Source organism: Pogoniulus pusillus, chromosome 1, assembly GCF_015220805.1.
Source record: "Pogoniulus pusillus isolate bPogPus1 chromosome 1, bPogPus1.pri, whole genome shotgun sequence".
Classification (NCBI taxonomy): domain Eukaryota; kingdom Metazoa; phylum Chordata; class Aves; order Piciformes; family Lybiidae; genus Pogoniulus; species Pogoniulus pusillus.
This window is the reverse complement of record NC_087264.1, coordinates 10,629,841-10,657,476: the sequence shown is the minus strand read 5'-3', so window position 1 is coordinate 10,657,476 and position 27,636 is coordinate 10,629,841. Positions and strand designations below refer to the sequence as shown.

General features: G+C 38.5%; 3 protein-coding genes across 7 annotated transcripts in view; 1 reads left to right on the top strand and 2 right to left on the bottom strand.

The window, feature by feature from the left end:
- Positions 1-147: 147 nt before the first annotated feature.
- Positions 148-5,165, bottom strand: ATP5MJ (ATP synthase membrane subunit j). Of its 2 annotated transcripts, none has more exons than XM_064164060.1 (4): positions 5,058-5,165; positions 3,005-3,128; positions 1,164-1,184; positions 148-337 (listed from the first exon to the last, which is right to left on the bottom strand). In XM_064164060.1, exons 2-4 carry the CDS (start codon positions 3,126-3,128, stop codon positions 312-314), a joined length of 171 nt encoding a protein of 56 aa, XP_064020130.1. In that variant the 5' UTR covers positions 5,058-5,165; the 3' UTR covers positions 148-311. The 2 variants fall into 2 exon arrangements, with proteins under 2 accessions (XP_064020130.1, XP_064020167.1); XM_064164097.1 differs by having other exon boundaries at positions 4,994-5,080.
- An 851-nt stretch (positions 5,166-6,016) lies between these two features.
- The window catches only part of TDRD9 (tudor domain containing 9), a 79,120-nt gene continuing 57,500 nt past the window's right edge, over positions 6,017-27,636 (top strand). The window contains exons 1-2 of the mRNA XM_064165663.1: positions 6,017-6,137; positions 26,070-26,179. Of these exons, the coding sequence (XP_064021733.1) occupies positions 6,058-6,137; positions 26,070-26,179 (190 nt within the window). The 5' untranslated portion in view covers positions 6,017-6,057. The remainder of the gene's footprint in view (positions 6,138-26,069; positions 26,180-27,636) is intronic.
- On the bottom strand, positions 12,463-16,677 carry RD3L (RD3 like). 4 transcript variants are annotated; one of them, XM_064165466.1, is made up of 4 exons: positions 16,529-16,677; positions 15,562-15,653; positions 14,622-14,926; positions 12,463-13,772 (listed from the first exon to the last, which is right to left on the bottom strand). In XM_064165466.1, the coding sequence occupies exons 3-4, from the start codon at positions 14,915-14,917 to the stop codon at positions 13,475-13,477; spliced, it is 594 nt and encodes a 197-aa protein (XP_064021536.1). In that variant the 5' UTR covers positions 14,918-14,926; positions 15,562-15,653; positions 16,529-16,677; the 3' UTR covers positions 12,463-13,474. The 4 variants fall into 4 exon arrangements, with proteins under 4 accessions (XP_064021536.1, XP_064021614.1, XP_064021358.1 ...); XM_064165544.1 differs by having other exon boundaries at positions 15,562-15,650; XM_064165288.1 differs by lacking the exon at positions 16,529-16,677 and adding an exon at positions 15,865-15,962.

Genomic DNA, 27,636 nt, shown 5'->3' with positions numbered 1-27,636 from the left:
CTTGATGCTATTTTGGCTAAGTATAAAGATAAGTTATAGAAATCTGAGCTTTTTCAAAGTAGTGTTGAGAAGGTTTAACATGGAATTCAGAACTGCAGAAACAGAAAAATGATTATTCTCAAAATTACATTACAGTATACTCCAGTGTACTTTTTCAACATGTTTAATGGCCTTGTTGCTCAAGGGATTTATTCTTACACCAGATGGATCAGATACAGTTTTAGATTTATCTTCCCTGTGGTTTTGACTTGCTTCATGTACAGTAAAAATGACAAACCACCAAATTCATACTCCAAGAAGAAAAGATGTCTTTAATGATGGCCAGCACCAGAGGACTCTGAAACAAAAAGATGATTTAGACTGTTCAAAGAGTACAGCAAATCGATTCAGGCAGTTTCAGAACCTAGGAGAGACAACTGTACCTACATCTGAGCACAAGAACTAGCAGACTCCGCTGTCCTGTCTACAAACCTCGCAGTCTACATACATACACTTGGCCAATACTTTCACAACTCTCTCACAACTTCTAAATCACTACAGGCAAACCTCCATTCTTCTTATGCCATTATCCTTAAGACTATTGGGCAGTATTTTTCACTAATTACACATTTTAAAATGTCACTAATATTTGTGTACAGAAGTTAAACTGGAGCAAATGGGCCATCTACAACGGTGCAAAAAGTTGAACAGAGATATAGCAACTTATGAAAAATTAGAATTCCAATATCATGTCAAAAAAGAGCTGTCCATAAATACCTAAACATTACTTTATAGAAGCTCTAAAAATTAAAATTCAGAATACAAGTTTAACATTATTTGTTTCTTGACAGATAAAATATGCAGCTACCCTTGAGATGGTGATGGTCCATGCAATTCCATTAAATGGTTGTTACTGGTATTAAAAAAAAATCCTCCCTCCAATCAAGGCACACAGCTTCCATTGTACTGCTAAAACCTATGCAAGTAGAGTTTAAGAGAGAGGTACCATCTGTTCAGACTCACAGAAGTTGCTACCTTGTAAAACCATTTATACCACCAAAACTACCTATCTGGAAGTAGTCTTTAAACATTTTTTAAATTCCTAACTTAATGCCTAAACTTATGTAGAATGTGCTGAGCTAATTTTCATTGCACTTAAAAAAAGACAATAAGGCAATACTTACTGTCTGCCACTGCTTTCTTGCCTGGAAAAAAAAAAGAAAAAAGAAGAAGGACAGTTAAAAAACATTTCTTCTTATTTTGTTGAAGACGAGTCAACGTCCCTGGAGCTGTTCAAGGCAAGATTGGACGTGGCACTTGGTGCCATGGTCTAGCCTTGAGCTCTGTGGTAACGGGTTGGACCTGATGATCTGTGAGGTCTCTTACAACCCTGATGATACTGTGATACTTGATTTGCTAATTTAGGTTGAATAAATTTTAACAAATACACAACAAATTTCCATATTAATAAACATAATACTGATCTTTTTTCCATTTTTTTAATTTAACCAAGACTCCATGCATTTAGAAACTTTAGTGATTTCAGTCCTACTGGAATTCAAAAGAAACATATACAAAATGGTTCTATTTTACATAATAGCTGGATATAGTGATAAGAATAGAGTTTGCTTTAAAAATCTTCCTTCTAAGTATAATAACTTACTTTACATTCCCATTGTAATTTTTCTAAAATACTGATCCACAGTGATCAGACAAAAATAGATAGAAAAAAGTATTTGTAAGGGGGATAGTCATAAGAGGTTGTACAATCTCCACCCTTGGAAATATTAACTTGAATTACAAACAAAGCCATAATCTAAAACCTGATCTAACTTTGATCTAATGACTTTAATCAGTGGTTTGCATAAAGTGTGTTCCTGAGGTCGTTCCAACCTAAGTTTTCCTACAACATATTCCTCTATAGAGATGTGTATTACTTCGAAAACTGCTCCACAAACTGTGACAAGGGTTACAGCTATTAAAAACTATTTGCACTTTAAAATAGTATTTAGCATACTGTTGCCCCTTATCAAGATTTTGGCCCTCAAAACTTTATACCACCACATCTATTATATATATCATAAAAAAATTAGCATGACATGAACACAAACTTTAAATAATCTTCCAATTATTAATTCTTCTTGAAATCAAAGAAGCTAAGTTAAACTTGTCATTTTTTCCTGTTCAAATATTTACATATAATTAAGCTTTTAAGTGTAGTTTAACAGTTTTAGACTTGCTACAAGTCATTTGGACAAAGCTAGATAAATAGTGATGTAATATTACTCAGCTGCTCCCATTGAAGAGTCCCTTTCTCTGTCAAGTTTGTCTAATGTCTGTAACTTTCATTGTTAATGACAGCTAGTAAAGTGTTTGACTTGGAATATTTTCAGCGTAGCCCAAATTGTTTAAGTAACCATAGCCTATTGTATCGTTCTGCTTTGAGGAATCTAGCCCAGCCCACTTGATTTTTTTTTACTTGAGATGTTTTGTGTCTTCCCCTGAGAAAGCGATCTGGTATCGCCAAGGAGTATACATTTTAATATTCAGTGATACACCTCAAAATGTGAAGTGCATCAGCCCAAAATAAACTTAGTGCTTTCACTTTCACGAGTTCACATGGGAAAACTTTTCAAAAACTGGGTTTTTAGCATATCTTGAGTGAAAAGTCAAAAACATAAGGATTCTTAAAAAAAATTCTCATCCAAGTATGTTTACAGATGTAGCCTCTGGCTACATTTTACAAGTAAGATGGTGTTTTAAAAACCAAATCCTATGTTATGTTAATTCTCAATTACTTATCTTCTATAATTACATTGACCTTTCAGTAGTTTGTTAGTGTAATCTTCTGCACTAAGCATGTTAGAACATTGAAATTACGGCAAAACCGGGTCCTTAAGTAAGGGTGTTAATTTCTTACTTTCTAGCTATTTTTAATGACTGATTTTGAATTGTTAAGGACATTCTCATCTCTAAACCTTATCTATAAAGTAACAGCTAATGAAAACTATACCATGTAACTTACCGCCATAAGAAATCTTGTAATAGGCATAAGCAGTTAATGCTACACCAACCCATATTTCTTGATACACGGTGGTAAAGTAGAATTTCATGGCCTTCAATGACTGGGGAAGCATTGACTGCACCATCTGAAAATTGTAAGTTTTGCAACAATGAGTTTTACAACTGCATTCTCGCCTGCTAAATTTTTATACACACTTATTTATGCCTATGCACACTCCTGATACATAACAGCAGCAGTTTACAGATTTTTAAAATAATCATAATCCCCAAACACATTTCAAAGCTATGAAAGTTCAGAGTTAAGGTTACAATTTATAGGCCAAGGCATTAAAAAAAAGATAAAATACAGTTGATGAAAGGGTTTGAAGATGATTCAATAGAGCATTTATGGAGCACCAATAGCTGGGCTGATCTATCCCTACCAGACAGCTGCTTTTTTTAATACTCCAGATACTCTCAGGAGGGAAGCCTTGTCCCAGACAGGGCATAGAAGCTCCTTCCTTGCACTACCTAGTTAATTAACCTTTCCCACTGCTAAGGTATCTCTCCCAATGTGGTAATCTCTACTCAAACCAGTAAAATAAATAATGTTAAGCTACTGAATCCATGAGTTATCGGGAACATTTTGCTTCAAAATATGCTCCAAGAGTAAGAAGAAACCTATCCACATTTTTCTCCCTTTCTATGCAGCTTTGTTCAGACAGAAACCCATACGATGTTTTAAGATTAACCTTATTCTGCCTTCCATACATTACACATTTACAGTACACAGCACTAAAATACTACATTTTACTGTCTTACATACAGCATTTCACCCCAGTAAAGTTACTATTTACAGTTACTATAACCAAGTAAAATGGCTACATACAGACGTAGATGGTACATGTTAAACCTGAGAGGCACAGGAAAAAAATATTAAACCCCTATGAGGTAATGCTTGCTTATTTGCCATTACTAATGTAAAGAATCCTCTGGCATACATCAAACAGAAAAGGACACAATGTTAGCCAGTGTTAAAACAACTACAAATATCTAGGTTCTTTTCAAATAATCATAGAATCAACCAGGTTGGAAAAGACCTCCAAGATCATCCAGTCCAACCTAGCACCCAGCCCTGTTCAATCAACTAGACCATGGCACTAAGTGCATCATCCAGGCTTTTTCTGAACACCTCCAGGGAAGGCGATGCCACCACGTCCCTGGGCAGCCAATGGCAATCACTCTCTCTGGGAAGAACTTCCTCCTAACATCCAGCCTAGACGTCCCCCGGCACAACTTGAGACTGTGTCCGTTTGTTCTGTTGCTGATTGTCTGGGGCAAGAGACCGACCCCATCTAGCTACAACCTCCCTTCAGGTAGTTGTAGACAGCAATAAGGTCACCCCTGAGCCTCCTCTTCTCCAAGCTAAACAACTCCAGCTCCCTCAGCCCCTCCTGATGAAAGTATCTTCATAACAATTAATATGTATTTGTAATCAAACCCACATTTATGTTTACGGCCAAATATTTCAATCATTATTGTAGCCTGATTCCTGACAGTGTTGTGCTATCACTGCACCTCTCCCAAAGTTTCCAGTATTTCTTGCTTCAGATGAATAGTGTGATAACAGCAGTCATTCTGTTATAACAGAATATGAGGACAGTTAACTAAGCGACTGAATAGAAAGGGCTTATTTCCCTACCACTACAAAACACAAAGAATGAGCAATGCTGTTTCCAATTAACATCCCGTTAAAATCCGACAGAGGCCTAAGGCTTCACTAGCAAGTCGTCGTTCGTGTTTTTTTCTGAAATCAATTTGCAACAACGCTTAATTTGCTCTCTCACTGTCCCCCTGCCATGCTCCCTCCACAGCCCAAGTTGCCTGCTACCTGCCCAGGGCCTGACCCACAGAGACCCCTGCGTAGAGGGGGGGTGGCGGGTCAACAACGGCGAAGGCTCAGAGCCGCTGGCCATCCCGCCCGCCTTTCCCAGGATAAACCACAACTGACCCCCGAGACACTCCTGTGCGATAGCCGCCAACCAGCAGCAGGACTCGCTTGGATCGAAACCCACCGTTACTGCCGGGAGGCTGCCAGCGAAGGTCACCCAGCAGGAACGGACTCCGCTACGGCCGCGAGGGATGCTGGGAAAGGAAGCGCCAGTGAGCAAAGACCAAGAGAGTCGCCTCCGCCCGACAGCGCCCTCTACGGCTGCGGAGGACGGGAGCGGCCTCTGCAACGAGGCTGCCACCGGCCCGGCTTAGGTTCGCGCGGCCGTATTTTCGTGTGGCCTTGCTTCTGCTCTTCGTGCCCGGGGGTGCGCGGGGGGGAAGCAGCCTCACTCAGCGTACAGTTTCCGTCACGTCCCTGTGCCCTGCAGTCCAACAAGGGCCCTTGCTCGGCCCTCAGAGAGTTGACGTCGCTGCAAAAACCCACACGCAGCCCCAGAGTCCTTCTCGCCTCCTTTCGCCCGGTTTGATCCTCACTCCTACTTCCTGAGAAGGGGGCACAGCAGCCGTCCAGTGCAAGGACAATGCCGGGAAAACCCTATCACAAGTCTATCGCTTAGAGAATAGCTTATCCTGGCGGACTGGGAGGTACCTTCTAGGTCAGAATAAGGCGGACTGAGACGTCTACGTGCCTGTGGGACACATGCCCCAGGAGACGGGAAGGACAAGGTGTCTCGGCCATTGTTCTGTGGGTACAAGCGGGAAACTGACTGCCCTGTGCTTTTCGTATCCGAGAACCTTATCCTGGGAAGAGCTCAGAAAGGAGCCAGAGAGACGGGCGGGTACACGCCGCCGAACCGGCCCCCAAGGCACCTCCTCACCCAGATGACTTTCCACCGGGCATCTGCGGCTGCAGCGCGTCAGGCGCCGGGCCCCAGCATCACGTGGCGGGGGCGGGACTGGTCCGAGGCGGGAAAACAGGCGGCGCAGGCGTGCTGCGGTGTGAGGCGCGTCTGGGCGCTGCGTGTGCTGTCGCCATGCTGCGGAAGCGGCCCTGAGGAGCGGCGCAATGACTGGCGCGACACTGGCAAAACCCTGACTGCTGTCGAGCTGTTGGGAGAGGGGATGCAGGCCCGTGACCGGCTCAGTATCAGTCGCCACCCCTCTGGCTCGCTTGCTGTGCAGGAGCCGTTAGCAGCTGTAGGGTGAGTGTAGGGCGCTGACCTTCTGTTCTTGGTGGCTGAAAGATGTGCCTCATGCCCGGGGTAAAGGGGCATTTCTGAGGGTTCAGGTGACCTTGTCATTAAAATCTGGAATAAAATTCTTTAACACTGGGTTTAGTATTAACGAGCAGGCATTACTTTCTTACAGAGTTGCACAATGTTTGGGTGCTAGAAACTATTCCTACAAATTTAGCTCAGTCTATGAAATGCACGAAGGTTATACAGTAAAGTGTATTAGCTACACCTGATGTCATCACGTAATTATGCACTCATTAGGTTTTTGCTTGGTTTTTGTTAAAGTTTGTCTTATATTTACTGTGCGTCCTCCTAGGTTGAGGCATTTATTTTGTGCAGAGGTCTTCCAGCTAAGAGGTGTAATTTTTGACATTATAATAATGCTAGTTTAGCCTGTGATGGTGATTTCTGAGCTAAAAACTGAGTGTGTTTAGTAGCACTTTATACAGTTGTCTGGGACGTTTCAACTGTCGAGGATGTCCCAGTTAGAATTCCCTTTTCTTCCTGTTCCATTATATCATCAAAAAGAGCAATTTGACTCTGAACATGTGCACTTATTTAGTAACAGCTTCATTTCTCTCCTGTGTGTCCCCGTGGCCTCAGGTGTAAGGCATTGACCCAGGGTTTGAACTGGCCCCGCTGGCTCCCGGCTCTGCGTGGGCTGGGAGTGAATTCTAGTCTAACACCCTGGCTGATGTTTGTGGCTGTAGTCCAGGTATAAATAGATGTGGACTTCTGGGATTAATACTACTAAAGTATTTTAAGATTTGCTACTTGCCTTTGTTGTCTTGATCATAGCTATGACCGCTATGTGCAGCATTTATTTTCTGTAAGTGTATTAAGGCCAGTGTTTGACTGTAGCAAATGCTGTTGAAAAACAGAAGCAGTGTTAGGAAAGACAGGTCTTAATCAGATTCAGATGTGCATCTTGGGACTTTTTGTCAATGGCAACTGATAAATGAGATTCAGGATTGAACTATTGCTTGTTAGGGAATAATATTCTCACAGAGTAGGATTTTGTGTGTTTAACTATTGATAAGCAACACTGATAACTTGGACTGATCTTTTTCCTCTCATACTTAACAGTGTTACTGGCTTTTATCATGTTTTTAAGTAACTGATCCTTGAATAATTATTTTACAGTACATAAATTATTTGACCAGTAGTTTCATATGTACCTTGTAACTGAAAGCATTTCTTTTATTCCTGGGTTTGTAAGCAGATAACTACAGTATACTTCTGTTCATAAGTTTAATTTAATCATGCTGCAAATTTGTGGAAGACTGTCTTAGTTCTCTGTGCTTTTCTTCTTTTAATGTTACTTTCTGGCCAGCAGTTTTCCAGTAGTTGAGATACTGGTATAACTTAGAGTAGATGTTTTCAGTTATTTTCAGATTTAAGGTGTTTGCAGTTAACAGTCTGTTTTCCTGAATGGTGTAGTCTAACTAAAGTCATTACTCTTGTGACCTGAGACATTTAGATTACCTGGATGAAGATAGTTCGAGGTATATTGGCATATCAGCCCTTTGATATTCTTCATTCTCAGATGACAGAGTTTACAGACTAGGAGAACCTATCAGTATTTGAACAGCAGCCTGGTACATTTGGTTTTTGCTAGTGCCTGTTCGTTGAAAACAAACAAAACCTCTGCATGTTTTCCACTTGATGCTACCTAAGGTGGAATGCATTGTGGCAATGCATAGTAATTTTTTTATCTAGGTCAAATTTGGTTTGTGTATCTGTGACCAGTATATAAAAGTAGTTTGTATACACTTCTGTATATTATTTTTCACAATGAGCTGGAATTATAATCTAAACTGAGTACCATGAGGGTTGGATGTTTTGTTCTTCTCCTCTATGATGTATAGCATTATGGGCCACTGTGTTTCAGGAGCCTTCTTAAAGGGCGTACATGGGCCTCTGAGGAAAAAAAAATCCTTTTCCTAACATTGGAAGAGTAGATATTTTTAAAGACTGTTAAGGCTACCTGTTCTGTCCTTGCTTTAAGGAAAGAACAAAAGTGGCACATCAAAATACCTGTATACTCTCATCCTTTAGTGTAAGAGTGCTGTCATTACCAAGCTCTAGATTTCTGTCTGAGAGCTCCTGGGTTTTATACAAGTAAGTAAAATTTTCCAGAAGTGGTTGAACAGAGTTTTCTAGAGTTTTTAAAGGTTGTTTATTGCAAGTGTAATTCCTAAACCTGGTATGTATGAGATGCCTGGTACTCTTCAGTCTATTTCAGTGCCAGTAACGTTTCAATAGCACTTGGGAAGGGTTTGGCAAAAGATTCTTGAATTTCAACACAGCATTAAGCCACCGAAACATAAATAATTAAACAAACTATGAAGATTCATCAAGCCTTGTATGCCTAGGCAGAGGCAGGTCTTTATCTTTGGTAAGAGTGATGCCTCCTTCCACTCAAAAGCCTTAGCAGTAACCTCTTTTGGGGGTTTGAAATTGTCTTAACCGAGTTATTTTACTGAGTATGGTGGTGTGTTTTTTCTTTTGTTTTTTTTGCCATCCATGAAAGATAGAGAAGGGATTTATCTCTTAAATAGCCACATATGCAAGTGTGAACAGAATTTCTTGTCCCTAGACATGTATAAAATATTTTCAACATCAACGAATGCAATTGTGCTATTGTGTGCTGCTGCAAAATGAAAAGGACCTTTATAAACAGGATAGGTGAGCCCAGATGAACCTCATGAGCCTCAAGAAGAGCAAGAGCAGGGTTCTGCACTTGGGCTGAAAGAATCCTCCCTATCAATACAGACTAAGAGATGAGGTGATAGAAAGCAGCCCTGAGGAGAAAGGACTTGGGAGTACTGGTGGACAAGATGATGGACATGAGCAAACAGTGTGCGTTTGCAGCCCAGAAGCCCAATCACATTCTGGTCTGCATCAAAAGATGCATGGCCAACAGATCAATTCATGGTGATTCTGTCGCTTTGCTCTGGTGAGACTTCACCTGGCCAGGTCTGGAGCCCTCAATACAGGAAGGATGTGGACCTGATGAATTTGGTCCAGAGGGGTGCTATTAGAATGATCAGGGGGTAGGAGCACCTGTGCTATGAAGACAGGCTGAGCGGGCTGGGGTCTTTGGGGAGACCTAACAGCAGGCTTCTGGTACCTGAAGAGGGCCTTACAAGAAGGATAGAGGGAGACTGTTTACAAAGGCCTGTAGTGATAGGACAAGGGGCAATGGCTTCAAACTAGAGAAGAGTAGATTTAGATTGGATATTAGGAACAGTTTTTTTACCATGAGGGTAGTGGAACACTGGAGCAGGTTGCATGGGAAGGTAATTGGGGCCCCATCCCTGGACATACTGAAGGTGAGGCTTGACTGTATTCTGGGCAGTCTGGTCTACTTCTGGATACCCCTGCTTACTGCAGAGGGGCTTGGGCTAAGTGGCATTTGGAGATCCCTTCCAACCCAGACCATTCTATGATTCTAAGGTATATTTGCTTAGCTGTATTTGGTTTCCCATATACGTTTTTTTTCCACAGTTCTGGGAACGTGCTTACATTTGCAGACTTTTTGCAAAGCTTGAAGAATCTTGAGATTTTTTTTTTTTACTTGAGATTTTTACATTTTATTGACTGTCTTAAAGTTTGAGGAGCTGAAACCAAAGTGATTTCCTATTGTTAGAAGCAGCCTCAACATAATAATCAATTTTAATATTTCCTACAAAACTTTGGGAATATTAAAACCAAATGATTGCAGTTTCTTCAAATGTGTCTTTATATTTGTTTCAAGGCAGGTAAACAATTATTGATTGGGACTCTCTACTTCTTTTGTCTAAACTTTTATGTAAGGATGTGTAGGATTAACACTAAATTGGTAAAGGTAATTACAATTGTGTTATTATACACAAGTTTTGTGTAATAACTGATGTTTAACAAAATACATGACTGGAACTGCATAATGGGAATGAAAAGCTTCATGTCTCCCTTAAAAAGACCTGCAGAATTGTGTTCCCTTTCTTTACCAATGATACCTTTACCTCATTTCCCAAGGCTTTTAAGATTATCTTCTTATCCGAAATGCTTCTAGAATAACAGCATTAGTAATTGAACTAGTGAGGGGAAGATAATAGTTCTCCGTAGTTGTGGTTGAAATTTTCATCCTTAAGTAGCTTGTTGATTAACTTTTTAATTCCTCCTATTGCATTTAACTGAATGAAGAGGAACTTAGACCCTTAAATCCTTCCTTAATATCAAAGCAATTGTGGTGCCCATTAAAATATTTAAAGGCTTAAGCATGGAAAAGCTGGTTATTCTCTTGTATTTCTTGCATTTCATAGGTGTATCTTTCAACAAGTTAGCCCTTTTTTTAGAGTCAGATATTTGTCCAAAAATACTGTGTGCTGTTTGTTCAGGAGGGAAATGGTGACTGGCCTGCAGCCATGTTATTGGGATCCGATAGAATTGAAATCTATATGAAAGCTAAATCCAGAGAACGGCTCATTTGAGGGGAGAAACTTAGATACAGATTCTCTTGTAGCATGTAAACCTTTTGATTTTTTACCTTTTTCCGTTTGTCATGGTCTTACATGTTTACTTCTTTTATGCTTTTTAACAAGAGAGAGTACATTATATCATGATCAGATGTAAGTGCTTGCATGCTATAAAATTACCTCTAATTTCTGTGATTTTAAAAGATGGGACTCTGAGCAACCAGATTTAGTTGGGGATGGCCCTGCTTACTGCAGGAGGGTTGTACTAGATGACCTCTAGAGGTCCCTTCCAACCCAGAGCATTCTATGATTCTACGAAAATGAAGTCTTGGTGGAGGGCATTTTCTCAGCCTTTGGATAATTTCTGCCTTCCCCCACTCACCCCCCCTGCAGTCCTCAGTTAATCGAACTCTCCTTTCCTCTAAGTGTGAGCACTAGACCAAGGTGCAGTAACCTATTGTCAGTTTCAGCAATAAATTTGCATGTAAAACTTGCTCAGACTTTTTGTGTGCTTTGTTAACACTGCATTAGATCTAACATTGACTTTGATGCCTAGATGTGTTCTGTCACTGTTGTTCAGTCACTACTTTTAGCATTTTTTGCAGGTATCTGGACTTGAAAGACTGCAGTCCCTTTGTTGAAGTGAAATTTAAGAAAAGTGGGTAGGTTGTATATGTGGTCATCTTGTAGAGTTGTTATTTTCCTGCTTATTTTTGATGATTGTTAAAGTAGATGGACTTTGTATGTGTACTGGCCTACCATTTTCTGTAAACTACAGTTCAAACCATAATTTTTCAGTATTTTTCTCGCTTACTTTGCGAGAGAGGGCTGTGAGGACAGTGTTTTAAGAAATTAATTTATGTGAATTGTCATTTAAGGAATCATGATTCTGTGGTAAAGGGTTGGACCTGATGATCTGTGAGGTCTCTTCCAACCTTGATGATACTGTGATACTGTGATGATCTTTTGGTCAAATAATGATTTTCTGAAACCAGCATTGTGGGTGTTAATTTTCAATGTAACACTAATTTTGCTAATGCCTTTCAATACATATGCTCAGTGTTTGTCATTTTGTTTCCTATGGAAAAAGACACTTGAAATTTAACTCTTCTAGGGAGTTTTAACTATATCTATATTTTGGTTTGGATGTTTCAGACTGTTTCAGAACTACATGAAAAAAATCTGATGCTCTTCTTTCTGCATCAGCAGGCCAGAGTAAGTTGAGATTAGCACTTTTATTTATTCACAACCGCACAAAAGGAGGACAAAGTTTGTGTCAGCTCTGAGTGCAGAAAGGAATTTGCATATAGTTGCAAAGTTTTGTGTATTTCTTTTATGGAAATTGGAGGATCTGGTTACTCTTGATAGTGAACTGCCTTTTTTTTATCGTGCTAAACCTGATTCACTCTAGTCCACTACTGTTTTGTCAGTTAGGTGTATGCAAGAGTGCTGACTGTTTTACCGTCTCTGTTCCACTCCTCTGCATGGTGTTCTATAGATTACAAGTTTTCAAAACTTTTTTGAAATAGCTTTTTTCTTCTATGAAAACCTTGTGCCATTTGTGTTACATTATTAATAAATTCTTTAGTGGGTAAGGTTTACAACTTTGGAGCACAGAGAAATATCTTTCAGCTGTATATTATCAAATTCAAGAAATCTGAACCTTCTTTTCACTGATTGAAGAAAATCAGAGAAAGCACTTGTCCTCCTTGCTTGCAAAATAGTAGATTTTGTGAACTGGGCCATGTGAATCTTGTCTGGTTTTTATGATGTAGCAGATGCATTAAATGGAAACTTGGAGGTGGAAGATATTACATAAGACAGAGAAAAAAATGTTGCATAGTGATGGGAGTCCAATTGGAAATGTAGCAAACCGCGTTCTGGCATCTGTTTTCATTGATTTTCTGCTCTAATTGTCTTCTCTGACCGTAGCTGCTATGTATCCAATTGGTCCTGTAAAACTTTTTGTGAACTCAGTGATAGATGATGGCAACTGAAAAACATGTTTGTTTGTTTGTTTTTTAAATTACCACCTCTTGCTTTGTAAACAAGCTGTTGACTTCTCTGCTTTTCTAGAAAACTACTGTCTGATGTAATTAAAAGGTTTTAAGTTTAATGCACAGTTTGGGGTTCAGGATAGTTTCCAAAAAGTCAAATAGAGAAATACAACTATTGGAAATAAAATAGTCCATTATTTTCTTGAAAAATAGAGAACTGTTTTGTTAAATACCATTAAATAACCAAAGTTTTCATACAGTTGTCACCCTTCACAATACTTCAGCATGTGCAGAGTACAATTCAGAAAGAAATACAGAACCAGCATGTTATATCTTCTGACCTTGTTTTCATTTTATAACTTAATTTTGAAGTTGATAAATAACTATTCAGGTCCAAAAAAAGTATTTACCAGTTTATTTGTTCTAATATTCTATTAAACCATTTATCTTATACAGTATAAAGTTCCTAAAGAGCCTAAAAGCTATGTGACAAATACAGAAGTTTTTGCCTAACACCTTATGGATCCTTATGGATTGATGCTAGGAAAAACCATCTTATTTAAATACATTGACATATATATGACTAAAAATAAAATGGTGCAGAGTTGTTTTTCAGAAATTTCTAGATTTTTGGCAGAAAGATACCTTCAAATACAATATCTTTAAGGATCTATAAAGATAAAAGGAGAGTTCATATTTTAAGTTTGTTTACTGCATACTAGCTATAATCAAGGATTTTAATTACTTGGAAAAAATGAAAGCATGTCACATATTCATATTTTTTATGGATGGCAATCACAAGAAAGGAATGCAGTTACATAGTTTTTAGAAAGAAAGACAAACCAACTTAACTTGAAGGGTAGTAATAGGGTAGGTTCCAGATTCTGTGAGAGAAGGTGGGGAACATGCTTTGTGTGGTTTTGTCGACATAGCTTGAAACTGTGGGGATTTCATCTTTGTCCGATTTGTTAGCACTGTCTCCACGCAGGCTGAAGTGTTCAGAGCAATTTGTATTCCATGCATCTACCAGTTGATCTTGTTGGTTTCGTCTCTCAATGGTAGCGAGAAAATCTTGTAAAACTTGCTTGAATATGTAGACTATTTCCCAAGGTAAAACATCATTTTCTGCCAAAACTTCACGAAATCTGGAAGCAAAAATCAAAAACTAATCAGCAGTGTTGAAAATTCTTCTGTTTGCTCTCTGGTCTTTTTGAGAGAAGGGGAAGGAGGAGGAAATTACTATATTCTGGTGTCATTTATTCCTTGTTGCCACATTTCCCCAAAAGATTGAGAGGAAAAGAGCTCTAACAATGCACTGGATGTAGTCCAGCTATTATGAGGGTTGAAAGCTGCTGTTATTAGGCATGCTGCTTTTCTGTTTTTTTTTTTTTTTTTTTTTTGGCCCATCTGTGTTACTTGATTTAAACTGACTTTGCCCTTAGGTATATTCTAGGCTTTAAAAGGCACGTAGGCTTATTCTGTCATTTCTATGTGTCCCTAGAAAATGTATTTAATATACTTTTAGATGTAGGAGAATTCTTCTTCATAAAATGTGGGTATGGTTGGTTGTTTTTAAAAAACAGGATTTTTTTTGGTGGGTTTTTTTGTCCTTTTTCCCCCATACTGATATTTTGGACATGTAGCAGGGTTTCTGCGTAACAGTGTAGTGCATTAGTCTTACAATTTGATTTTGGTTATTACATTACTAATTAATGAATATTTGGGATGAATAACAGATAAAAAAATGAAAGTATAGATAGGTCGCATGTTTAAATATGTGAGACTTCCCTCGTTTAGGATTAGACCAGGAAAATTCTGATTAAAACTTACTTTAATGAAGTAAAGATGTAATTTCTGAAAGACCTGCGAAAATGTGTTCAAGTTTCTGAACCTTGTTACTTTGCTAGCAAGAGCAGAGCCAAATACAAACTTGGATCGGGTAAAACAAACATCCTACTTATCACAGTGTACTCAAAGAGAAATATAGACGTTACCTGCTGAGAACAGTTCCTGTTTGGCAAGGCTGGATTTGTGAACACAGAACTTCCAGCTGCCGTTGCTCTGTTGCTGGAATGGTTGCTTGAGGGTTTTGGTTCTTCAGCCAGTTATAATCCATGCCAGTCTTCTGGACTTTTTGTTCATTTTCAATCTCTTGTATTAACCTTTCACGCTCTTTCAGGTGCCATTTCAATTCCCTCAGTAGGGTTTTTGTAACTACTTCTGATCCAGGGTATCTTGCGGATTTGTAGGAATCATTTTTTGACCATTTCATCCAGCCAAAAAGTGGCATTTTTTTTAACTGTGAGAGAAGAAACCAAGCAACAAATCTCATTTCTGTCATTTCTATCTGTACACTCACACTTCCTTCTTAGCAACTGAATGGCTAAAGGAAACTACTAATGTACCTAAACTATTTTGCACTATCAGTAGTCATAAGTGCAAAACTATAATGAAATGACAGTATTTTCCATCTGCTTCCTGAGTTAACATAACTGTGTAAAGTTTATAACATTTCAAAGTGCATATCTGTTATCTTTTATACATCTGTAATTTTATCATTCTAGTGTATATGGCTATAATAAAAAAAGTAAAACTCCCACAACCCTGCAACATCCATGCCTTTCCCCAGACCAAAGAACCCCGCAATCCCACAAAACCCCCCACCCCCTACCAAACAAAAGTATGGAAAAAAAATCCCCAATAGAACAAAAGCCCCCATACCTCCAAAATCTGAAGCTACCTGTGCATTTTAAAAAGTGGTTAAATGAAATTAAGTGCTGGAACTGTGTGATCTATTTTTACAACTTCTGTGTCAGTTTAAATATATTACTTTTTTACACAACCTGAAAACAGAAATCTCATGGAACAGGCTTTTAAAGCTTACAAATCATGCAGACACAAGCAGAGTAATTGGAATAAAACAACATAAATTACCTTTGCAGTTGTCTGTGCACGGTGTTGTTTCAGGTGAATTTGCTTGAAGGTCTCTTACTGTAGCATATCCTGGTCCCAGGCTGTTACTACTGCTGGAAGAAAACAAGGATTTTTTTCTTTTCTTTTTTTTTTCATTTACTCAAACTGTGCTTAGAAAAATGACTTTCTGTACTGAATATGACAGTTTAAGCTTTTCTGCTTTTAAAGTTCTTTTTCATCCTCTGTACCAGAGAGAAATAGTAATCCATTTAACCTAAGATGGTCTCTTGGATACTTTCTGCAAAGTCCATTAAGATCTCCTACCTTTGAACTGAGTTCTGCCGATGGCAGCAATTTAAAAAAAGATGGTAACAATTTCAAATGCTTGTTGCTAAATCCATCCAAAGGTATTGGTGATAGTGAGATGAATAATGATAGTCTGAAGCAACTACAGACGTGCTTCCAGCTAAAGTTAAGGCTGTCGTATGATGTGATGCTTGGCTGTGCATAGCTGTAGGTCACACTTTAGTGCTGTGGGGTTTTTTTATGACTGTAGAGTGCTAAAAATAACTATGTTGCTTTTATCAAACTTTGAGGCCATTGAGATGCTGGAAGACTTTTTTCCCATTAGAGGGGGATCAGGCTGTTCTATTGTCATTTTTAAACAGTTAAAAATAGTCTTTCTCTAGTAAAGATCATCTAAAACCATTGTTAAGTGAGTCTTGACAGAAAAGAGCTATTTGACAGTTGCTCAGGATTCTGTTGCTATATTAAATACCTTTTCTGGATGAATTCTGTCAAGTCTTATGGTACTGTACCTTTTCATTACTATTATAATTTTTAATTGATATTTTAAATATGTTTGAAGAAGCCAGTCTGTAACACCTACCATATACCATGTGAGGCACATTAATTAAAGGAATAGAATGATAAGAGGATGCAAATTGAGGTCTAACAGATCTATATAGCTCAAAATTGTAAGTCTTACCATAGACTTTGCTTCTCTCTCAACTGTCAGTTGCTTGCTCCGTCTTTCCTTGATGAGTGTTTTGAGCATATCCATTTTTAAGATTCATTTAGAGAGATGGCACTGCACACTAAAGGTTGTTGAAGCAGCCATTTTCCATTCCAGTTATCCGATCTCTTCCTATTAATCTAAACGGTAGGGATGGTATATGAAATGCTTTCTCTTCTGCTTGTGCTTGTTCTAATGACTGTCTTTTCTCCTGTAAGTATTTTTCATTCCTACTTTTTTTTTTTTTGCCTCCACTGGTGTGTTGAACTGTTGCAAGAACAAAGATTCTGTAAATTTGTTCTAGGTGCCATACAACATAAAGATGACGTGTATTGCAGTTATTAAAGCTGATATTACTTATACATTGTAAAAATTCAGATGTCAGCATTAATCCTCTTCAACTGGAAGGTTTTCACTTTGCATTGTATGTGGTACTATGAAAAAGGAAGGGAGATGGGTTTATGATGACAGAACTGTCCTGACAGATTTTCAGATGAAATTAGAATGTTCCTTGCCACCTCCTTTACAGCACAGTTAACATGTCAACAGTTTTTTTTCCACTGTATCAAATCTGAAAGTAACTGCTGTACAGCATAACCTCATTGTAGTGTCTTTGCAAATTAGTGATGCTTACTGGAAGGTGTGCAGATTAATTAAGTCTACAACAGTTTGGTTTTATTGCACCTAATCTTTGTGTCATCAAATTTTGTGAGGAAGAATACCAAGAATGGTGTTTTCTTCCATTGATGAGAAAACACTAAAGCTAAAAATTTCTATTGCTACTATTTTTTTTTATGTATTTCAGATCTGTGTGTTTAGGAAGAGATGTCTGTTAATGTGAGGCTGGCATTGGGAACTGGAACTTAAAATCAGAGCAGTATATTATGCAGTTGCTAGTCAGTGGTTAATCTTAGAAGCTTTATGGAGAGTTACAGTTCCATGTGAAGAGGCTCATGGTTCTGCAGTTCTGTGTGGTTTCTGATCCCTTTCTGATAGTGGTTTTGTTCCCTGATGGTATTACTGAGTGTGTCTTTATTAGTAACTAGAACTATTGTTATTATGTAACCTGGGAAGGGGGAAGGCTATATTTTGATTGCTCTCTTGAAGTTTTAGGCAGTTTCTAAAATTACCATAATAAAATTACAAATGGTGTGAAGTCTTTGCCCTTTTTTTCCCCTCCACCTCTCTCTTTTGTGTTTGTTAACTCCTCCTTGGGGAAAAATGTTTTACCTTCTTGCCATTTATCTATGAATCTTTTGTTTTCATTCAGTCTGTAACTTTAGATAACTTGGAGGTGCTGTGGTTTTAAACATGATTTGTGGTCTTAAGTTTCTGAATCTCTCTTGTCTTTGACATCTCTTTACTCACTTCTGGAAATTTTAGAAAATTTACTGTTCTAGCACTTTTATTTTTTTACTGTAAAAATCCCATATACTCATAGTTTCACCTTCTCTTTTTTTGAAATTTTCTTTGCTGTTATTGGTGACTAAACCATGGCATAAGACTTGAGGGAGACTGTAACATTAGTTGTGTAATGATGAGTATTTTTTTTTCGTTTTTAATAAGCCATCATTTACTTTGCCACTATAGAAGGCAGTTCTTAGCTAATTGGTTTTTTTTCCTGTAGATTAACCCTAGTTGCATGTGGGTGTAATATAGACTATAATGTGAAGATTCTTTAACTTTTAAGGTTCCTTTCAACCTCCTTTTTGCTTGTTTTCCTAATTTTCTGAGGCAAGGAATGTCATAAATTCCTAATGCGTCTTGCATTATATGTCTATAACTTAATTGTTGTTGAACTGCAGTGAGTATCTCCTTTTACATAGGTGTTTGAAAGGATATTGTGAAGAGGTTGGTGCTCATCTCTTCTTACAGGTAATTAGTGATAGAACAAGAGAGAACATCCTGAAGCTGCAACAGGGTAGGCTTAGACTGGACACTAGGAAAACTTCTTTCATAGAAAGAGTGGTCGCATGTTGGAATGGGCTGTAGAGGGAGGTGGTTGAGTAACTTCCCCTGAATGTGTTTAAAGACCATTCAGATGTGGTGCTTTGGAATATGATTTAAGGGTGAACTTTGTAGAGTAGGGTTTTTGGTTGGACTTGATCCCAAGGGTCTTTTTCAACCTGAATATTTCTGTGAATATTCATGGACATCTTTTAAATTTGGTACAGTGTCCTACTTGCACTGTATTTTATTCAAAGATTTATTAAAACTGGATTTTACCAAACTAATAATCAAATGCATTTATTTATGTGGGATATTTTTGTGGGGGCTCGTTAGTTGTCTTGTTGTTATTTTACAGAAGAATGTTTTTTAATTCAGCCAAGTCTGTTGTCTTCCTGATTAGATGGAAGGAATGGATTTTGAAGTTTGATTTTTGAAGTTTTATGGAGTGTAGATGCTTTGTGATGTTACTGAAGGATTGGAAACTGTGCTTGATAGAGGAACTGTGCTTTTGGTTGAAGTTAATGGATATCCATACTAATTTACAAAATAACTGTTTTTGGAAAAAAAAATCATATTGCATTAGTTAATTTCCCCTTCATAACAGTTTTCAACAAGACCAAATGCCAGGTCCTGCACTTGAGTCATGACAACACCAAGCAGCACTATAGGCTTGGGGCAGTGTGGCTGGAGAGCTGCCTGGCAGAAAGGAATCTAGAGGTTGTAATAGACAGCTGAATATGAGCCAGTAGTGTGCTCAGGCGGCCAAGAAGGCCAGTGGCATCCTGGCTTGTATTAAAAATGCTGTGGCCAGCAGGAGTAGGGAGGTGATTGTCCCCTTGTACTCTGCTCTGGTGAGGCCACACCTTGAGTACTGCGTCCAGTTTTGGGCACCACAAAACAAGAGAGATGTGGAGGTGCTGGAGTGGGTCCAGAGGAGGGCAGTGAAGCTGGTGAAGGCCCTAGAGAATAAATCGTATGAAGAGTGACCAAGGGAGCTGGGGCTGTTCAGTTTGAAAAAGAGGAGGCTGAGGGGAGACCTCATTGCTCTTTACAACTACCTGAAGGGACACAGTGGAGAGTCTAGTGATGGTCTGATATGTGGTGGAGGGTTGCACAGGCCTCCAATGACTATATTTACAAACCTATTCATGCCCGGACATGTTGTCCCCCTCCCAAGGGTGTTGCCCTACCTAAACTTGGGGTAAACAAGTTAAGGGGGACAAAGGGACACAATAGAACTGGTGCCTTCCAGTCTGGGTTGCCTCCTCGAAGGTTGAAGTAAACACGTTACATAAGCTCATGCGCCTAGGGTGGGGAATCCACCTGAGCCCTCTCCATATTTGGGGGTACCGGACCCCTGGACTTCACCTTATTGGGTATGTTTTGGCCTGTTGCCAAGCCCTCATTGGACAGAATTGTGGCCCAAGGACCATCAATCGCGGGGTCAAATCTCATAAAAAGGGACAATTCAGTGTCCCTGCTACACCTACCTCTCTCTCGCATCTTGCCTCTTGCTCCTTGCCACCCTCTACCACCCACCTGCTGCTCCTAGCCACTTCCAGCTGCCTTTGGGGACCACTGCCACTGCATGACTCCAGCCCAGGGAGCTGACCAAGGCGCTCCCGGCCAGCTGCTGCTTCAGCCGCCGTTCCCAGCTTGAGCATGCCCGTGGGAGCTCCAGACAGCGTGCCCCAATAACCCCTGAGCTGAACTATTCAAACCCACGATATTTGGGCCCATTGAAACTGACTCCAGCCAGTGAGTAACTGAGCAAACGCGATCTAAGCCAGCATAAACTCTCAATAGCTTACCAGTGGCACTTTCATGCCACAGACTCTCTTCCTAGATCCTTTCAAACTTTTGCTAAATTCCCAATTTGCTGTACATAGACCTTCTGTAATACAATCTCGGAACCGCATACAAAGAACTCGTGTGGGGTAGTTGTAAATGAGTTTGGGGAGGGGGGATTCCTTGTATATATATTATTAAATTATTTAAACCCTCTTAAAATTCAGCCTCATATTTCATTCCCCCAAAACCCAGACGAACTCCACGACACTTCTCACAGGTAATTTGAGACAGAACAATGCGAAATGGTCTGAAACTGAGGCTGAGTAGGTTTAGATTAGATATTAGGAAAAAGTTTTTCATGGGGAGAGTGGTCAGGCACTGACTGGAATGAGCTGTCCAGGGAGGTGGTTGAGTCACGGACCCTGGATGTGTTCAAGGGTCATTTGGATGTGGTGCTTAGGGATATGGTTTAAGGTGAATCTTACAGAGTAAGGTTATAGGTTGGACTTGGTGATCCTGAGGGTTTTTTCCAACCTGGATGTTTAAGTGATTCTGTGATATTTCTGAGATGTTCAGTTTACATAGCATATCCAAGTCCAAATACTTGCATTTGGGATTTTAAGGATTTTGTGAAATAATTTCAGCATTTTCTCTTCCGCTTCCCAAATAGCTAAGGTTTTAAAACAGGAGCTCTCACTTCTGTGAGGAAGAGCTGAGTAACAATCCTTTAAGACACCTGTATATGAAGACTTCAGCACTATATTTTACCTAATGACAGTTTAGAACAGTTCTCTTGAGTGGAAAAAAGCAAGCACTTTATCAATTTTTAGAGTTGTATAATAATCTCTAAACTTAAAAATCTGTATTTATTTAACGATTTCACTTTGAATTCTATTAATAATGTATACATTTGTGACTAATGTTAGGTTTTTTGAACAACAGTACATTATTTCTTTAAAGTCAGTATTTTTGCAGGTAAGACCAGTCTTTGAAATGTATGGAATGCCAACTGCCAGTTAAAAGAAATTTTTAGTATGCCCTTCAATAAACCCAGTGGAGGATTATTTACTGTCATGGCAAATGTTCGGTTATGTAAAGTGTCACATTATTTCAGTTTCAGAAAGAGGCTTTGAAACAGTCTACTGTATATATCATACTAAAATTGTACAGCAAAATACTGCTCTGTATGCTGGAAAGCTAAATGCTTTTCCAAGTGATTTCCCATCCCATATCTCTTTAAGTAGGTGAACAGCTTGCATGTGTGATAGAAGCCATAACTTAGGGCAGTCCTTCTCTTGTGAACTGTGAAATGAGTGTCTCTAGTTTTATGTTCAACTCCCTGTCTCATGTGAACAGGGATTTTGTGTCAGATGCAGCAGAACATAATAAGCAAAAAGTACTTCTGTAAGTACTTATAAAAACAGACAAGGAATGCTTTTTCATTGATTTATCTCGAAGATGGAAATATTCCTAAGTTTATATGTCCTTGAATAGAAGCTTCTACCTCAGAATTAGATAATGAATAGAAGTGTATCTGAAAATGTAAGAACATGTCTTAGTGCTTGGAATTTTGTTACATACTTGAATATTTTCTTTATACGTTCAGATTTGCTGTTTCATTTATTTCAGGGAATAAGATTGTGTGCATATGTTCAGTTAGTAAGCAGACATGAACTGTGTTCAGTGCATTCATTGGCATTGTAGTGTATGATACTGAAAAGGGCCAAACAAATTATGTCTCACCATTGTGGTTAAAATGGGTAATTAATTCTATTTTTTGTGACTTCAGTGTATGCAAAGATGCCTTGGTAAGTATTTCAAATGCAAACACTTTCTGAGTGTACTCTGTTACAATGGCCTTGTTGGCTTACTACAGGTCATTCTATAGCTTGAAGAAAAGGAAGACCTTTCTGTAGCTGCATTTATTTAAAGAAAGGCATCCTTGCTGCATTTGAAAGCATTTACAGCTGGATGTGTCAACAGTTTCCTTTTCAGTAATTTCTCTGAAGTGGCAGCTGTATTTAATATTGTTTAGGACACTGAATTTTCCTTGAAACTTAGATAAGAAATGCTTAAAAATATTTTGTCCCAGTTGAATGTTCAAAACAATTTCAAGTAATCTTATATCCCTAGATCCGTCATGCTTAAGAAAAATGTTAAAGCAGATAAACCACGTGGTAAAGAATAAGGAAAATGTCCCATAAGCTCCTAAGATAGTGATAATTTTCTGAACAGAAGCATGCTGTCTTCTACATTTTATTTGTAGAGAAAGCCTCTTACTGGTCACTTGTCAGGTTCCAAGTCTCCATGTCTGCAACTACTGAGAGTATTTCCAAAATAGGTAGGTCTTGAGAAGTGTACACTTTCAGGGGTAGCTGACAAGTTACATTTTACAGATGGTAGTGCATACTAAGACTTACTTCTTCAATGATTTGATTGATTGGCCATATTCTCAGTGCATAATAATTTTGTATGGCTTTGTCCATTTAGAGTAACATACGTTTGCAGGTTGCTTTTGAGAATGAAATATGCTCTTAGTCTTTTTGAAATGAGATAGAAAGTATTAAAAGCAGAGCATCTTAAGTCTCCTGTATTTCCTTAAATTGATGACTTCAACTTTTCAGTAACCGTTAGTCCAGAACTGGTCTCATAAATGGATGGAATTATGGATGCTTCATATATGCAGCTGAAAATGTATTTGCCAATGTTCTGCAGTATTTAGGGGAATCCAAAGACCCAGAGGAGCCTAAAAGTAGGCAAGTGCCAAGGCTGGAATCTGGAAAGCCTAAGCTATCGCAGGGTAAGCATCCTGAAATACAAATTTTCACTCTGTCAGAAAGAAGTAAGGAAGAGATAACTGGAATATTAGACACATGCTTCATAAATACTTCACAAAAGTCCAGTTATGTCTATTATCCTTTTCTGTCTTGCAGTAGATATGAGTTTTCTGAAGCCTGTCATTCTGCTGCTATCAGCAAATTAGAAAAATGTCTCATCCCTTTCTGTTTGTACAGGTGTATTTGGGATGATGGGTTGCTAAAGATTACTTGATTGTATTGGTTTGATGACTTGGGAGAGTGCCACAAGGCTTTAGAATGATTTTATTTTTCCAGTTTGACTGAAAAATAACATTCTCTAAGCTTTTGATTTTATTAAGGCAGCAAGCCTCATAATTTAAAAGACTGAGAAATTTTGTTTGAAGTTTATTTGTTCATTTTGTATGACCATATGCAATTTTCCAATTGTATACGATTTTCCCCAAAACTGAAGCTGGATTCAGTGCATCGAGTGAGCAATGTTCATTCTTAATGACTGGCTATTAAGTATTTTCTTTATTCATTGGGTAGCCTGAGGTTTATTTACTGCATGCTGTCTGAAGACAGAAAACATATATTCTGAAAGAAAATATCAGGATATTCAAATGAAAAAAACCCACTTGTATTCTCACAAGTCACTGAGATACTGCTGTACTTGTTTACCTGCAGCTCTGCAGGCACAGGTTGAAAGCATGTGCATACTTTTGTGAACCTGTTTTGAAATGCTTAATACTCCATTTCTCAGGACCATTTAATTTGTTACATTCTTGTATTATGTAAAACTGTTTCCGGGTGACTTCAGCTGCAGCTTAAATATTGACATTTCTGCAATGTCTTTGTAGCAAAGGAGGAACATAGTTCTATGTTTCTTACTTTTAGTTCCTACTCTCAGTGGAAGTTTTTTCTTGAAGTGGTTGGTTTGTTACTACTTAAGACTCTGATACTCGATTTAATAACTGCTCCTGTGTGAAAGCATAATCAGGTGGCTTTTTTTCTTGGAGATGGAGAAGTTGTACTTATTGCATAACTAAGTTCTCTTGTCAGGATGTGTGTCCAGTGCATGGGATAAGACTGATCTTATGGAAATGAGGAATGATTGGTTATACCACTAAAATCTCTTGCATGCAATGTTACCAAATCGAGATTGTGTGGCCAAATTTCATCATGTTATTTTTAATACTGAATGTTTGGCTTGGATACCTTAATTGTATTTTTTGGTTTTGCTTGTGTGGAATAATCTGCTCCACAAACACTCTGACATGATTTGTATGAGGTTTTCTGAATTGTACCTTGGATTCAGGCCTATGATGGAGTGTACCCATTCCCAGCCGTTTCAGAAGTTAATTGCTAAAGTGTTGCACTCTGCTTCCTGACAGTAGACAGCTCTTCCTCACATGGTGATTGTGCAGAGATGGGTACATTATGTTGCACCCTACACTGGGATAAAAATCACCTCTAGCTTTGTAACTAAAATATTGTTAAAATACAGTAAGAAGCCACATCTTGGTGATTAAAAATTGTTTCTTGTATGAGGAGGTAATGACTGGATGAATATTTTGTAGTGGAGCCAAGCTAGCACAGAGATTGTCTTGTCAAAGAGGGTGGGTGCTCTGTGGCGTCAGGATACTGTCAGTTGCCCTGTGATGAGAGCTGTGTGGCAGTACTGTGTTAAAAATCTCTTGTTTTCAGATTAATTGCTTTTGGAGTTACTTTTGCTTATTATCTGGGTCAAGAAATAAACACAGCTGCATTATGTTAGAAAAGGAGAAAGGTTGCTTTGGTTTGTGTACAAAACTCTTCTAAATGTAAGTTCATTTATGGTTTAATCACCATGCAATTATTGTATGTATGCTACATTTTCTCTACTGAAAATCTGGTTTTCTTCACACATTTATGTAGACTTTTTTTTAATCCCATCTAATTATTTTTGTGTCATGGATAGATTTTACATTGTGTATGTAATAAGTGTCTATAAAATTCACTGATCCGATGGTTGTGTTGGTTTATTTTTTTGTCCGGTTGGGGTTTTTTTCCTGCTTACCATCATCTCATGACTCAAAGACAAAAGTTCTTTCTGTAAAGCCATGGGATGATTGTGTTTACTCTTATCTACTTGTTCTGTCTCCACAGAATGATGCAAGAATTACATGTATTTTCATAGTTAAACTGTATCAAGAATTTGTCATGAAAATTATGTTTGTTTGAAGGAAATTGTAGACTTTCATAAGGAGAACAAATCTTAAGTATTACAGACCTAAGGGATGATATTTTTGGGAGCCCAGTTATTGATCTAAACAAGAAGACTTAATATATCACTTTGCTCAGTCTAGGATCTATCTGCAGAGACAAAATTCATTTCTAAAGCGTGGCTGCTTGAGCTAGGTTTCTAGCTCAGACATTAGAATAAATTTGGAACAGAGAAACTCAGAAGTGGAAACTCTTGAGTGAAGAGGTGAACATTCTAGGGATAGGACATATAATGGCAACAATGGATAAGTTAATATCATTTCATTGGAGCATCAAGAGCTTCGTGTCTGGAAGCACAGCTTGTATCTTCCTCTTGCTGCTGCTTCTGCCGTGCCCTCTGCTATCTTCCCCCACTGCTGTCTTGGCTGCTGCTGCTGCTTTTGCTGCTTCACTGCCACTTGACTCCTTCCCCATTTTCCCTAAGGTTATTATATTTCTGTAGTAGTTTATTCTCCTTATACTGTCATACTTAGTTTAAACTATAAGAAACACAATTTCATTTTTCCTGGCTTTCCAAAAATCTGTGTTGTAGTGAGTTTACTCTACTGGGGGAGGGATCTGCCCTAACCTGGGGCATAAGGTTAGTTCGTTCAAGTAATTCCTGCTTGACATGGGAACTGTGAACTTGCTGTATAATGCTCTTATTCTCTTAGATAACCATGACTTAGATCAGGAAGCATTTACAGATTTGTCATTTCTTTCCTCTCCAGGCTACCTGTCAGAGAGAGGGTTGGAACTGAATATGCTGAAGAGTGCAGACAGACTGAGAAGACACAAGAGCTTTCTGCTTTTGGAAATGATCAGCATGTCAATGAACCAGGTTAAAAAAAATAAATGTGTGCACATGTGTGTGTGTATATATATGCACACTTTTTTTGTTGTTATTCTTGTTATAAACTCACATAAACCTAACGTTTTCCTCCCTGTGGTCTCTCTTTCCATGTCGTTCCCTAAACAAAACCATGAACCCCTCCCCTGTAGTTCTTGTTTGGTTAGTGCTGTACGTGCTTTTGTTTGCTTTTTATAAAGCAGAAGTCAGTGCCTTGTTTTCTGTAAACCACGATGTATAATGCTGTTGCATAGATACATGTGCATATGTCTTGTTTATTGTTTTGATAAATGTAGATATGTGATGGAAATAGATCTGCAAGTAAACAACACCACTCATTGTATTCATGCCTTTCTCTATTCTGCTTTTCCTATTTTCTATCCTATTTCTGTGTATATTTGACTGTTTTGAAATGCTTTTAGAGAGAAATTTGATTGCACTTCTTTCCTAGGAGCTCTGGTAAAAGCAGTATAAGGCTGATGCACTTGTCAGGACAGCTCAGCTTCAAACTCTTGCTATGCCTCTTAATTTCCAAATCTATTGTTGTAGCTCATCTCCCAAGAAAGGGACACATTGGTATTTTGTCTGTTCTGCGTGTTGTTCTCTGTAATACCTTTTGTATTCCTTTCTTTATAAACCAAAATTTGTCAAATTGAGAGATTTTTCTAGAAATTACCTTTCTTCAATGCTTCTGCAAATTGTGACCTCTGGAACTTGCGTAAATGATGAAGCTGTTTGTTTGGCCTGTCGTCAGCTGTAAGAGGCAGTAGGTGCAGTTGACCTGTCCAGCACATACAGCATATCTGACCATCTGTTCTAACAGCAATATACTGTCTCTTGTTCACTTGGCATTATCTAAAATTTGTAAGAGAGAAGGTATTGAATGGTGAAAATGGGGAGAGTAAAGGTGTTAGAAGAAGCTTTGAATGTTGTAGTGCAGGAGCTTGGTATTCCATACGTACTCTCATGTTAATCTATTAGATGCTTTTTTCTGTTATTTCCACCCTCTCTGACACCTTCCTGCTCTATGTCATGGCCTGTGCTTCAGGAGTTGTTCATGCAGTTTTGATACTTGTCTTCTCTGGCAATTGCTCTGCTCCCAGCTGTATGTGATCCAGTGAGGATCTCTGATCAGATTGGATAGTGACAGGACTGCAAGATACCTACAACATTTTTGTGTAGAATAACACGAAAACTTCAGAGAATCCTGATTCTTACTGGTATCAAGTTTCACTTGCAGATGCAGAAATATTATGTTGGGATAATACAAAAAGAAGCTGAGTGAGTGAACTTGAGATTCATAATGTTTATTTTATAGATAATAAATGTATATGTTGTTAATGAGACTGCTATTCTCAAATGGTAATATGTTATTCATGCATATGTGAGAAGCTCTAAGAGCCATTTCTGACTCTCAGCTATATCAGTCTGGAAGGGCATGTTCTATT

Coding starts and splice junctions, on each gene's coding strand:
- ATP5MJ (XM_064164060.1), bottom strand. CDS start 3,128: ATGGTGCAGTCAATGCTTCCCCAGTCATTGAAGGCCATGAAATTCTAC. Junction 1,185..3,004: donor TTACAAGATTTCTTATGGCG/GTAAGTTACATG, acceptor TTTTTTTTCCAG/GCAAGAAAGCAGTGGCAGAC. Junction 338..1,163: donor CAAGAAAGCAGTGGCAGACA/GTAAGTATTGCC, acceptor TTTTTGTTTCAG/AGTCCTCTGGTGCTGGCCAT.
- RD3L (XM_064165466.1), bottom strand. CDS start 14,917: ATGCCACTTTTTGGCTGGATGAAATGGTCAAAAAATGATTCCTACAAA. Junction 13,773..14,621: donor ACAGGAACTGTTCTCAGCAG/GTAACGTCTATA, acceptor TTTTGCTTCCAG/ATTTCGTGAAGTTTTGGCAG.